This window comes from Lycorma delicatula, chromosome 7 (assembly GCF_047948215.1).
Source record: "Lycorma delicatula isolate Av1 chromosome 7, ASM4794821v1, whole genome shotgun sequence".
NCBI lineage: Eukaryota > Metazoa > Arthropoda > Insecta > Hemiptera > Fulgoridae > Lycorma > Lycorma delicatula.
The window spans coordinates 126,885,299-126,898,834 of NC_134461.1; the positions used below are offsets into that span (position 1 = coordinate 126,885,299).

Here is a 13,536-nt window from a genome sequence, read left to right on the forward strand (position 1 = left end):
ACCTTATTGCATCCAGAATAGTTGTGCGTCTGTTCTTGAACAGATGAACCTAAGTCCATATTGGCGACTAGCGATTGCAGAATGAGTTTCCGATAATGAATTTTTATGATTTAATAACCCGTGATCCATCGGTTGAGTTATACTAGTTATGTTTGGTGGAAAGAACACAAATTTTATTTTTAAGTAATTTCTATGAGGGTGACGCGACACATTGTCTAAAAATAGTAGAATATTTCTATTTTCACTAACCGTTTTTTCATTTAAATTACGTAGCCATTTTTCAATTATATTAGACGTCATCGAAGATTTTTTATTAGCGTACCATTCCAGTGGTAACTGAACGACATTTTTAAAACAGCGAGGCTTCCAAGTTTTACCTATCACCAATGGTTTAACGTGTCATCCGCAAAACCGTACACCAGAACAGTCTTTCTTTGGATTGCTTACCTCCAATACACTTTTCATTTTTGAAACACAGTATTTCGTTCGGTAAAGCTCGAAAAAATTAATCGGTTTTATCCCAATTTTTTTTTCCTGTGTAGACTCCGGTAATTACCTTTCAGATAATACTTCAGAGGATGATATGTATGAATGTAAATGAAGTGTGGTCTTGTACAGTCTCAGTTCGACCATTGTTGAGATGTGTGGTTAATTGAAAAACCCAACCACCAAAGAACATCGGTATCCACGATCTAGTATTCAAATCCGTGTAAAAATAACTGACTTTACTAGGACTTCAACGCTAGAACTCTCGACTTCCAAATCAGCTGATTTGGGAAGACGTGTTCACCGCTAGACCAACCCAGTGGGTTAGTCTCAATTACCGATATTTTTTGGTTCGTAATCTAGGTCATTTCTTTTAATTTTATTTTTCCAGTTGATAACTATTTCTTATGTCTACATCTTTAGCTTCACGTGAAAGTTGATTGTTAAATGAACAACAGTTATAGTACTGTATTACAATAATAGTAATAATAATAATAATCATTTCTATTGGATTTATAATTTGCAAATCGTAAAATGTATAATCTTTTTTTTTTAATTTTCTTTCCGTCTTATGGGACAAGATTAATACGTAAAATTAAAAGTAAAATCTATGTTTCCTTTCCGTTTCCGTATTGTGGAGTTTTCCATCTTGAAGAGATTAATTTCTATAAAAATATATCGGGAAACCGTACGTTTTGAGGAGTTTTCCGTTTTGTAAAGGTTTCACTGTTTAATATTCTCACAACTGTGAAGATTCAAACTACGTTCGGAATATCGATGCAGAGTTTTACGTAACGTAAAATTTATTTACCTAATGAAATAAAAATTAATTTATCTACCTAATGACAGTGGTAGTCAACATCCAGTTTTACTCGTTTCCATTTGTGTATATATGCACTTTTATAAACACAGAACGCTCCTTCATTCTGTGTTTTCTTCTAAAATATACCGCTTAAGTACTATTCTACAATAATCTACAATACTTGTACTCCACGTGCGAGTTCTTTTCTGTTTTGTAGTACTGTTCTTATCTCACGTCTATCTCCTCCAGTAAAACATGACCGCTTCGTTAATTCTGCGAAAATTGTTATTATATATATATATATATATATATTTTATAGATATTAAATTTCTTGCTTTACATCTACATTTTTACAAATGTTGTTCATGCTGTCGCGATGTGGTGTTACAAAACGTTTGATTTTGTAGATAAGCATTTTGTTTTTATCGTTATAAAGATTTATTATAATAGACTTTTTAAAAAATATTTGCATAAGCGTGCTTAATTTTATCTATTAAAAAAAGTATTTTTATACAAAAATGTTGTATTTGAATGAAACAAGATTAACTGTTCAAGTTGGAATCGTTGATTTGGCGACCTGTTCCGTATCTCTTAAAAATCCTTGAAACAACTTTAATATTACGTAAAATCCTATAATATTGTTGTTAAAAGATGTTGAGTTAATAGTATGTACAATTGAATCGGAAAAATATTTATAATCATTGCCGTAATTATGATTGTCGCTATGCTGTATATAATAAATTACAGTTCGCTTATGACTAAATTTGTCGTTGACATATAAATTAAGAGATTAACAGAAGTATTTTTTCAATCTCAAGGAAAAAACATATTTACTTCCCAAAACCATCATATTGTTTTATTGCGTTTTCGCTGCTTCTGTAATGATAATTATAAACTACAAGGACTATTTACAAATTAACCTCCGGTCGAGAAATTAAAATAAAATAAGTTGAAAAATATTTACTATGCATTATTTTATTACATCTCGACATAGTCTCCGCCCAAATTCAAGTTTTTGTCGTATCGTGACACCAACTTGTCTATTCCCACTTCAAAAAGACTGCGCCGCCTAAGTATCCAACCGCCAAAGTTGACTCCATTCTTTAGTTCATCATTTCTTTTGAAGTGTCAAGTAACCAGTCGATTCTTCAGTTTTGTGAATAGATGAAGATCAGACGGTGCCAAATCAGGGTTGTAAGGGGGATGGTAAAAAGTCTCCCGTTTAAACTTTTTTAGTACAACCCTTAGTGCCGGTGACGATGTGAGGTCATCATTAAAATGGAAAAAAATACGATTCCATTCGTTAGCATCTCTTGTCATTTATTCTGCATCGCTGTTCTAAGCTCTTTCAACTCTTTCGCACAATAAATATTTTCAGTTATTGTCGTACCAGGCTTCAAAAATTCTGCCTACAAAATTCCTTTATGGTGCCAAAACATGGTAGCCAGAAATTTGTTTCTTCAAATTAGTTTGTTGGAATTTTTTTTTGGGCTGTTTCAGCGAGTATGTTTGCGAATCCGCTCCTTGGGCTGTACTTTTGTATCGATATCTAAGAACCGAGTACACATCTTGTCCTTAGTAAAAATACTGTCAAGAAACTAACTTCCTTTATTCTGGTGTTGCTGACGAAAATTCAATTCCGAAAATTCTTTCGTTTTGCAGACATCTGTAAATTGTTTCAGTGTCCGTCGTGCACACGAAAACTCAATCTGTCCAACAATTTCGTAAACAGTGGATTTTAAAAATTTAAGAAAAAATTTTACCGAGTTCAGTAATTCAAACGGCGTTTATCACGAACATCGTTCAGTTTATTCATCACTTGAAATAGAAATTTCACCCTCTTCCTTGCACCTTCTGCCTGCAACAAGCACAAGGCACATCTGCATTAGCGGGAGTTGCAACATTCGCTTCCTTATTTCACCGCGTACTACTCGAACAGTACAAAACGGAATGACGACTAACTGCATATGTGACTTATATTTAAATTTAATTGATATCTACTGCGCATGCGCTATGTTGTTATGGAAACCGTTTTGTTTGTAACTTCCGGCCGGAAGTTGATTAATAATAGCCTATGTATTTAACTAAAATATTAATATAACTTCCCATTAACTTTTAAGAGAATTTACAAAATCTTTTCTTACTTTCATATATTCTTTCTAATGTTAAAAAATCTATTTTAGCAGTATTTTTTTTCATATTAAATTATAAAAATAATATCGATTAATTTTATTTTAGGAAATGGGGATGAAGAGGTGATGTCAAAATGCCTGCTGAAGATTCAGAGATGCAACGACGCCATAGCAGCGCCACTGAAACGTCGGCTCCTCATGGAACCGACGGTGGACTTAAGCGTCATGTAAGTATAAAATATTGATTAGAATTAAATTATAGAAATTATTATTTTTTTTTTTAATGTGGCAACTATCGTCAGTGTTTTTCCATCGATAGCCTTTGATTAATTTCGTAAAAAACAAATTGCTTAAATTAGTCATAAGTGATTTATGAAAATAAAATTAGGAAAAGATTAACTGATGGATTTGTTAGAAAATATCAATCAGGTTCTGTGATAATTTTCCAATGTGTATATTTTTACTTTCCCGGCAACAGCTCTATTGTAGCAGATGCAGCATAGCTATGAAGGTATAGCGATCGATCAGAATTTTTTGTATCAGGGTTATTGAAAATGTCGACATTTTAAGACACTTAATCCAAAAAAACACAAAAAGAAGAAATATGTAGCAGATATTTATTGTTGATCTGTATTTTGATTAATATCTCCGGGATTGGCTCAAAATAAATTCTTTGAAAATGGCTCAAATATTTTTTTATACATATGAGGCATTATGACATAAAATTTTGGACAAAATTAAAAATAAAGGAGGGATAGATTTTGCAATTTTTTTTCTTGTTGTATATTGATCGCAGAATATTGAGCTTTAAAGCTATGAAAGTAACTACGTTACTTAAAATTCCAAAATTTTAAGTCGATCGAATTTAAGGATGGGGATATTAAACATTATTTCTAAACAGGTTTGCCTTGGAAAAACCGTTGAGCAAAAAATAGAAATTTTGGAAAAGTATTTGTATGTGTTTCAGTTTTGGCTTAACTTTCGACCCCATCGCTAAGTTGCATCTTCCTAGCCATGTTTTTTTTTTTTTGAAACCTATAATTATTTACCCTTTTTGAATACCATTGTACTAAAATGGGCCGACTTATTGAAGTAAATTATTACTCCAACAAATAAACATTTAAGCTTTGAATAGGACCCGTATTTAAATATAAAAGTTATAAAATTTAATTTTCAAGACATTCGATTCAAGTATTAATGTAGATAACATGGGATGTTCTTTTTTTTTAAAAAAAAGGGGATCCGATGACACCCAATGTAAGCATTACATTTTTTTAAAATTTTTTTATAATTTGTAATATTGTATTTGTTGGTTTTCAACTTTGGTTGTAAAAAATGTTATATGAAATAGCTGTTGAGCACATCACTCAAATGGTACCCAAATTTTTTTACTTCTAATGTTACTATTAAGTAACGTATAGTGTATTTTTTATAATAAAAACTCCTTTCGTCAAGTAGCTGGAATCAATGCTTTTACTATTAATTTATATTTTTTTCTCAATTATATTTTTAATATTGCATAATTTTTAAGGTAAAAACGTTTTTTGATTAGGGATTCAAATCGGACTCAGATTTTGTTACTGAACATCTTAATTTTTTTCGCAATTGTACTTAAAATATTGCATAATTAAAGCATTAAAATGTAGAAACTGTGTGATATATTTGAAATAAAAATCTGTCAAGGGCAAAGTCGGGAAAATTATGCAACCGTGTAAAGTCTTTTTTTATTGTTTATATTAAGGTATAACCATTGCATATGAAAATATGCATTATTAAATTATACTTCTTTTAATTATGCGAAAATTCTTCGAAACTACAAATTTTCCGTACAGTTATAAGAAATTCAGTAGTTGAAAATGATTTCTACCTTTATTTTCATAATATAAGATTAATTATATTATTATATATAATATTATTTCATAATATAGATTATACAAACTGGTGTGTAATATTTATGAAAAGGGGAATTTCCGTCAGACTTCAAAAAAGTGTTATAGTTATGATACCAAAGAAAGCAGGGGCGGATAAATGTGAAGAATACAGAACAATTAGTTTAACTAGTCATGCATCAAAAATCTTAACTAGAATTCTATACAGAAGAATTGAGAGGAGAGTGGAAGAAGTGTTAGGAGAAGACCAATTTGGTTTCAGGAAAAGTATAGGGACAAGGGAAGCAATTTTAGGCCTCAGATTAATAGTAGAAGGAAGATTAAAGAAAAACAAACCGACATACTTGGCGTTTATAGACCTAGAAAAGGCATTCGATAACGTAGACTGGAATAAAATGTTCAGCATTTAAAAAAAATTAGGGTTCAAATACAGAGATAGAAGAACAATTGCTAACATATACAGGAACCAAACAGCAACAGTAACAATTGAAGAACATAAGAAAGAAGCTGTAATAAGAAAGGGAGTCTGACAAGGATGTTCCCTATCACCGTTACTTTTTAATCTTTACATGGAACTAGCAGTTACTGATGTTAAAAAACAATTTAGATTCGGAGTAACAGTACAAGGTGAAAAGATAAAGATGCTACGATTTGCTGATGATATAGTAATTCTAGCCGAGAGTAAAAAGGATTTAGAAGAAACAATGAACGGCATAGATGAAGTCCTACGCAAGAACTATCGCGTGAAAATAAACAAGAACAAAACAAAAGTAATGAAATGTAGTAGAAATAACAAAGATGGACCACTGAATATGAAAATAGGAGGAGAAGAGATTATGGAGGTAGAAGAATTTTGTTATTTGGGAAGTAGAATTACTAAAGATGGACGAAGCAGGAGCGATATAAAATGCCGAATAGCACAAGCTAAACGAGCCTTCAGTAAGAAATATAATTTGTTTAAATCAAAAATTAATTTAAATGTCAGGAAAAGATTTTTGAAAGTGTATGTTTGGAGCGTCGCTTTATATGGAAGTGAAACTTGGATTATCGGAGTATCTGAGAAGAAAAGATTAGAAGCTTTTGAAATGCGGTGCTATAGGAGAATGTTAAAAATCAGACGGGTGGATAAAATGACAAATGAAGAGGTATTGCGGCAAATAGATGAAGAAAGAAGCATTTGGAAAAATACAGTTAAAAGAAGAGACAGACTTATAGGCCACATACTAAGGCATCCTGGAATAGTCGCTTTAATATTGGAAGGACAGGTAGAAGGAAAAACTTGTGTAGGCAGGCTACGTTTGGAATATGTAAAACAAATTGTTAGGGATGTAGGATGTAGGGGGTATACTGAAATGAAACGACTAGCACTAGATAGGGAATCTTGGAGAGCTGCATCAAACCCGTCAAATGACTGAAGACAAAAAAAAAATTATAACTTGCACTTTTTTCAATATGTCATTAATACATTAATTATATTTTATTTTTAAATAGCCGCGCAACGGGAAAGTCCTACAACTGTGTTGTCAGCTTTTTTTTTAATACTTTTTCATCTGTTAACAAACGTTTTTAATGCTAGCTCTGATAAACTTTTGATTAAACACCAGTTTTTTTTTTTTAGTGTGGTATTAATTTTGAATTCATCATTTTAGCTGTTTTTGAGGTTACTGAAGAAAAAAAATTAATTTGTCGTCGGAGTAAGGATGATTTTTTAAAAAATCTCACGTGTATAACAACTGTTTGACATTGTTTATTGAACTTTTTAGGGATAATTTTATGAGAATAGAACTGAATGAAAAATGTAAATACCGATCGATCTCCGTGGCGGAGTGATAGCGCCTCGGCCTTTCATCTGGAGGTCCTGGATTCGAATCCTGGTCAGGCATAACATTTTTCATACGCTACAAATTTACATTCTCATAAGACAAAATGACTGTTGATGCCCGTGATAAAAAAAAGTTCTAGGACAAAATATCGAAGTATTTGTATATTATATCTTCCTTGCCTAATTTAACCGATTTACATTTTAAAATAGAAATTGAGTATATTAATTTGTTGCTTAACACTATTCTATTACAGTCTTCTTAGAGCTGTGATGCGTATAAGGTACCTGAGATAACAATCAACAAATTTGATTTATTTAAGATAAAACACGATATTCTCTATCAATTTCCTGTGGAGAAAAGAGGGAAATTGTTACTTGTTAGGTTGAGTATTATCTGCATTTTGGTGGGCTTATATGTAATAACATATTTAAAATCATTTTCACTCCTTACTTTAACTAGTAAGCCTAACATGGGATACTTGTTACTCTTGCTTTTCTTTATTAGATGCGACTTATGACATGACGATGTCAGGGGGCCTACGATCGTTACGTTTATGATGTTTAACGTTCATATATTTAAACACAAAAAATAATTTTTATAATTTACTTATATATAAATTTTTTTTTAAATCCTTTCGTCTCAAAATTTTTAATGGACCGATAATAATAATAAAGTAGAAAATTAAACAATTTACGTTGGCGAAAGATTATTGCATATTCCTTATATTACATGAGAAAGCATGCGCTAGAATAACCTGGTATTTATATTTATTGTCAAATTTAATTTATGAACAAAATTGGTACGCTCGATGGAATGATCACATAATTTTTATTTTTTTCAAATATTATGAAAAATGTACAAATGTTGCAAATATTTCGTGAGAAATTATCTTTAAACGTTTATATTAGATTCTTATTTAATATAAATTCGGTAGTAATTATATTGCTATTTTATAATACGATACATATACATTAATTTTATATTGCACAATTAGGTCTTCTGTACGTCCTTGTGTTATATTATATTACATTATGCAATTACCCGTAAAGAGAAACTTTAAGAATTCAAGGCTAGATGTATGAATATCATATGTGTGGAAATAAGTATGCCTGCAGTACAGCAATATAAAATTTCATACATAATTCAGACTTTAATTCAGATTTATTTACGTGGTAAATAAATAAATATTTTGTTGGTAGATATTAATTATTTTCTAGGTAATATTAAACGATATTGACTGTGTTTTTATTTTCGAGTTTACACCGTTCAGTTTTACTGTAGATTTAAAACATAATTAAATTTTCGCATTTTCCGTTAAGCGGCACTGCCATTAATTTAACCGCAGTACCTAGATAACACAGATATCTTTGGAATTCAGATTATTATTTTTAATAAAAGGTAGCTATGAATAGATAATAGATGGTAGATTTGCCATTATTGTAAATGTCAAAAAAAGAACATATTTTATAACTTTTATTGATTTTCAAAAAACATACGATTCGGTAGATAGAATATCACTTTTTCAACAGTAACAGTTATTTTTAGATCAAAAAACGGCAAATTTAATCAAAGCAAAATTTATTAGCACGTGCTGTAAAATAATATTTCTGGCTGAATTATCAGATCATTTTCCCATCGAAACCGGCTTAAGACAAGGAGATGGATTTTCTCCACTACTTTTTAATTATGCTTTTGAAAAGTTAGAGAATGGAACAAAAATTTAGACAAAAATAGTAGAATAAAACTGGAAACTAAGGAACTAAAGATTAACTGTTTAGCTTTCGCTAATGATATGGCATTATTAGCTAAAAACTGGAAAGAAAATGAACAACAGATTAGAGGATTAGAAAAACAAGCTGCTAAAATAGGACTATATTGCGTTTTAGAAAATGAAAATTTTGAGTAATGATAAAAACTACCCGAATTTCTTTAGTATAAATAATAAAAAAATAGAGGAAGTTCATAATTTCAAATATCTCGGAGAATGGGTCAGTTGGAATTTATTTTTAGATAAAAACAGTTAGAGGTAATAAAATGGAATTAGCTTAACGAGCTGGGAAATCGTTGTTATGGAACTCAAAATTTTCACCCTATAAAACTGTGATAAAGTGAGCAGAAACCCTAAGACTGTGCAACAAAGGTCTACTATAAAATCTAGTACGTTTTTCATAGAACATCTAGTGCGTATAATAGTAGAATTGCATTTTACTCCCATTTATTTAGAATGAATAACAGTAAATTGATTAAACAAATCTTTGATTTCTTCCGAAGTAAAAAAAAAACTATAGGCAAATGGTTCACATAAGTCCAAGAAGACTTAAAAAAACTGAAGATAACTCAAGAAATTATAAGAGGAAGAGAAATTTTAAAGAGAATATTAAAAGATGAAAGTAAAAGTTTCCAAGAAGCGCCAAAACGCAAGAACAATAGAGGTGAACTTTTTGAAGAACGAATGAAAAAAATATCAGAAAGACTGAAGAGATACTGGGCAGATAGAAAAACAGAAAAAAAGAAACAACCGCAGATGAATAAATTATCTAATGTTTTCCGAGTTGAACTATTCGGAAAAAAGAGCTTTACTTTAAACTGGATTTGAACCAGGGTTCCTCCAGTAACATTTTCTTGTTGTGACATGACCGCTCTATATATATATATATATATATATATATATATATATATATATATATATATATATATATAGTAGTGTATTTAGTTGGTTTAGCTAATTATCGCTTATTATTCTCGTAACAGAATTAAAAATTATTTATTAAGCGTAGTCAGTCCTAAATTAGCTTATTTTAACTGGCAACCGATAATTACAAATTCATTTAATCTAAAATGTTATAATTAATTTATATAAGAATATTTTAACTTGTTTAATACTACTTGACACTTACTTATTAAACTTCAAGTTTTACTTATTATTATTATTGTTATACTGTTAATGAAATAATTACATTTTGATTGCAGTCAAAAAGAAATTATACACTTGACTCTAGTGAAGTTTCTGTTGAGTTGTAGATGAGTTTTAAAAATACATTATTATTATTTCATTTATTTTTTTATTATTATTGAATTGAATAATTTTGTTAAAAAAAATTATTAACAGGTATTTAAGTTTAAAAAAAAAAATACTCTTAGTTGATGCAATTTTATAAAATAGCTAATATGTAAAATATTAAGCCATTTCCGTTATTTACATCTTTTTACATTTTTACTTCTTTGTACGAAGTAAAGGAAGTATTGCGATCGAAAAATATTTCGGTTTTCAGATTTCAACGAAAATATCCATTTTGACCATCCCTGAATCCATTTTGACTAATTTTGGCGTGATGTCTGTACGTACGTATGTATCTCGCATAACTCAAAAACTAGCCGTAGGATGTTGAAATTTTGGGTTTAGGACTGTTATAACCTTTTGATTGCAGTCGACTGAACTAAAAGTACCCAAAAAATCCCAAAATCATAAAATATTTGAATTTTGGACTCTTTCTTAACTGCAGTAATAAGCCCTTATTGAGAGCTTTTCAACGATACATCATAAGTGGTACTAATTTTCATCGGTTCCAGAGTTATAATCAAGTAAAATTCTAATTAATGAAATAATTTGGATCTTAGGGAAATCGGACTTTAATTTGAATTAAATTCGGATTAATTTGAATCGGACTTCATCTCCGTTTTTTTTTTATCTATATAAATACGAGTAAAAATGTAAATGTTCGTTTGTTAAAAATCTTAAATCTCCGAAAGTTCTTCATCGATTGTTTTGAAATTCTGACACAACGTTGCATTTGAATACGCGCGTGTTTTTATATACCTACTATTTATATACGTAAGATGTCACACCCGTGACAGGTAAAAACATGCTTTTTTTTAAAAAGAGCATTATATATTGGAAGTAAAAGCAACACATGTTATACTAAATATTTTACTATTCCATTTCAATGTTTCCGATATGTGTGTCCGCTATAAACTAAAAAACTACTGGACCAATTTACGCGCGGGGAAAAAGGGAGAAAGGGAAAAATCGAAAAAGATTGAAGGGAAGAAGGGAAGAAGGTAAATAGGTAAAAAGGGAAGAAGTAGAAAATTGAAAAAAGAAAAAAGTGGGAAAAAGGAAATGTAAAGGGGAAAAGGGGGAAGGGAAATGAGGGAAGAGAAAGGGGAGAAAGAGGAAAACAGTTAAAGGGAAAGGGGAAAAGGAAATATGGTAAAAATGAAAATAGGATAAAGGGAAAAGATAAAGGAAGAAAGAGTAAAAGGGAAAAAAGGAAAGGTTAAATTTTATGAAGTTCCGTAATGTTCATTTTGTTAATTTTTTATCAAACTTTCAATTGTGTTCATTTAATCTATATATATATATATATATATATATATATATATATATATATATACACACTTAAATTTAGCAATAGCGAAGTATAAAAAATAAAACAATCATAATATTAATAATTCAATAAAAACAATAAAAAAATATCAGAAGTTATTATTATTTTATGTACTTTTCATTTAAAAAAAAAAATGTGTATATATAATTTAATAGGCGTACAAGGAAGTCATGTGATATTGAAATCAGATTTTTTATAATTGTTTTTTACTGAATTAATTTTTTCTTTGCTACCTACTAACATTGCTATCAACATATCACTTAGTGATCAGGAGGACGTCATACTTTTAATGATGAGGGGGCTTCGGTGATGGAGTTAGGTCGTATAATGAAGTTTATGAATTGTTCAGTGCAATATTTAATAATCATAACTCTATTTCAAAAGAAACAGTGTCAAAAACCATCAAACTATTTGAAGAAGCAGGGAGCATTAATAATAAGGAAAAACCAGGGAGGCATAAATCTGCAATAAATAATAACAAATCGTTAGAAGTTATGCAAGAATCTACAGAGAATCCGCATTCCTCGACTCGAACAGCGGCACGAGAACAGAACATTAGCCAAAGTTTAGCGATTCTAACATTAAAAAGTAAAAATTTCAAACCCTTCAAAATCGTTTGGTTCAAGAAATTAATGATGATGATAAAGACTTCAGTTAATCGAAATTACGATAAACAATATTTGTGCAGATCCTAATTTATTAAACAACTTAATTTTTAGTGATAAAGCCACATTTTTTTAGAACAGCAATGTAAGTCGCCATATTTTTCGATAATTTTCTTTCTTTTTCCTGTTTAGCCTCCGGAAATTACCGTTCAGGTATTACTTTATAGGATGAATGAGGATGATACGTATGAGTGTAAATGAAATGTAGTCTTGTACAGTCTCAGTTTAACCATTCCTGAGATGTGTGTTAATTGAAACTCAACCACCAAGAACACCAGTATCCACGATGTAGTATTAAAATTCGTATTCAAAGCCTTTACTAGGACGAACACTGGAACTCTTGACTTTCAAATCAGCTTATTTTGGAAGATGTGTTCACTACTAGACCAACCCGGTGGATTATAATTGTCGATACTGGACTGATATTAATCCACACTGGTATTGTGAGGCACGTACACAGTATCTGGTGAAAGTAAACGTACGGACAGGTATTGGGCAGTGGATGATTGATAGGGCTTATTTATCGATGGAAATTTAAACATAGTGAAATATAAGGGTTTGCTTCTCGACCATATTGTTCCAAACATTCAAAACGTTGTTGGCCTCGGCTTCCAAAACATTTGCTTAAAACAAGATGGTGTCCCGCCTCATTTCAGTCTTCAGGTACATGAGATTTTAAATGGACTGTTTCTGGATGATGGATTAGCTGAAGGGGTCGAATAGAATGGCCAGTGAGATCACCCGATTAGTTGCCATCGGATTACTTTCAAGGCCGCTTAAAAAGTATTGTTTATCATAGTAAGCCCCAAAATATTGATGATTTACAAAATGGAATTCAAGGATCAGCAAAAAAAAATCAGTAGGGATTCATTGAATAATGCAGTATCATTCTTTTACTACCGACTATCACACTGTCAAACAACAGAAGAAGGATGTTTTGAACATTTATTAAATTCAAATTTAAGTAAATAAGCAAACATTATGATTAATAATTTTTTTTTTTAAATAGATTTATTCGATAATATCCATTTAATCAAATTTTTATAAATTGATTTATTTATTCGTGATAATAGTTCCTTAAATTATCATTATAATTTTTTTCATAATCCAAATTTTTCTCACAATTTTTGATAAGATCAAAAATTCTTTTTTTTTGTTGTTGGATACACACAACTTTTTATTTATACAATGTCTCTTGTTTTGAAGAGATCTTTAAAATTATGTATCACACTAAGGGTGATATCATTATAATATTTGAGTGTAACCCCCTGGGCTACCCCCCTCCCCAAGAAGGAATTGAAAATCTATTTCTCGTCAAGAGGTAAAGTAGTTGACTGACACCTTATCCTGA

The 13,536-nt window shown here is 30.3% G+C and overlaps 1 protein-coding gene across 5 annotated transcripts in view; it reads left to right on the forward strand.

Annotated features, from left to right (window-relative positions):
- LOC142328224 (uncharacterized) overlaps positions 1-13,536 on the forward strand; it is an 890,790-nt gene that overhangs the window by 781,090 nt on the left and 96,164 nt on the right. For all 5 annotated transcript variants that reach the window (XM_075371822.1, XM_075371823.1, XM_075371824.1 and 2 more), the window contains one exon: positions 3,527-3,647. In XM_075371822.1, the coding sequence (XP_075227937.1) occupies positions 3,555-3,647 (93 nt within the window). In that variant the 5' untranslated portion in view covers positions 3,527-3,554. The remainder of the gene's footprint in view (positions 1-3,526; positions 3,648-13,536) is intronic.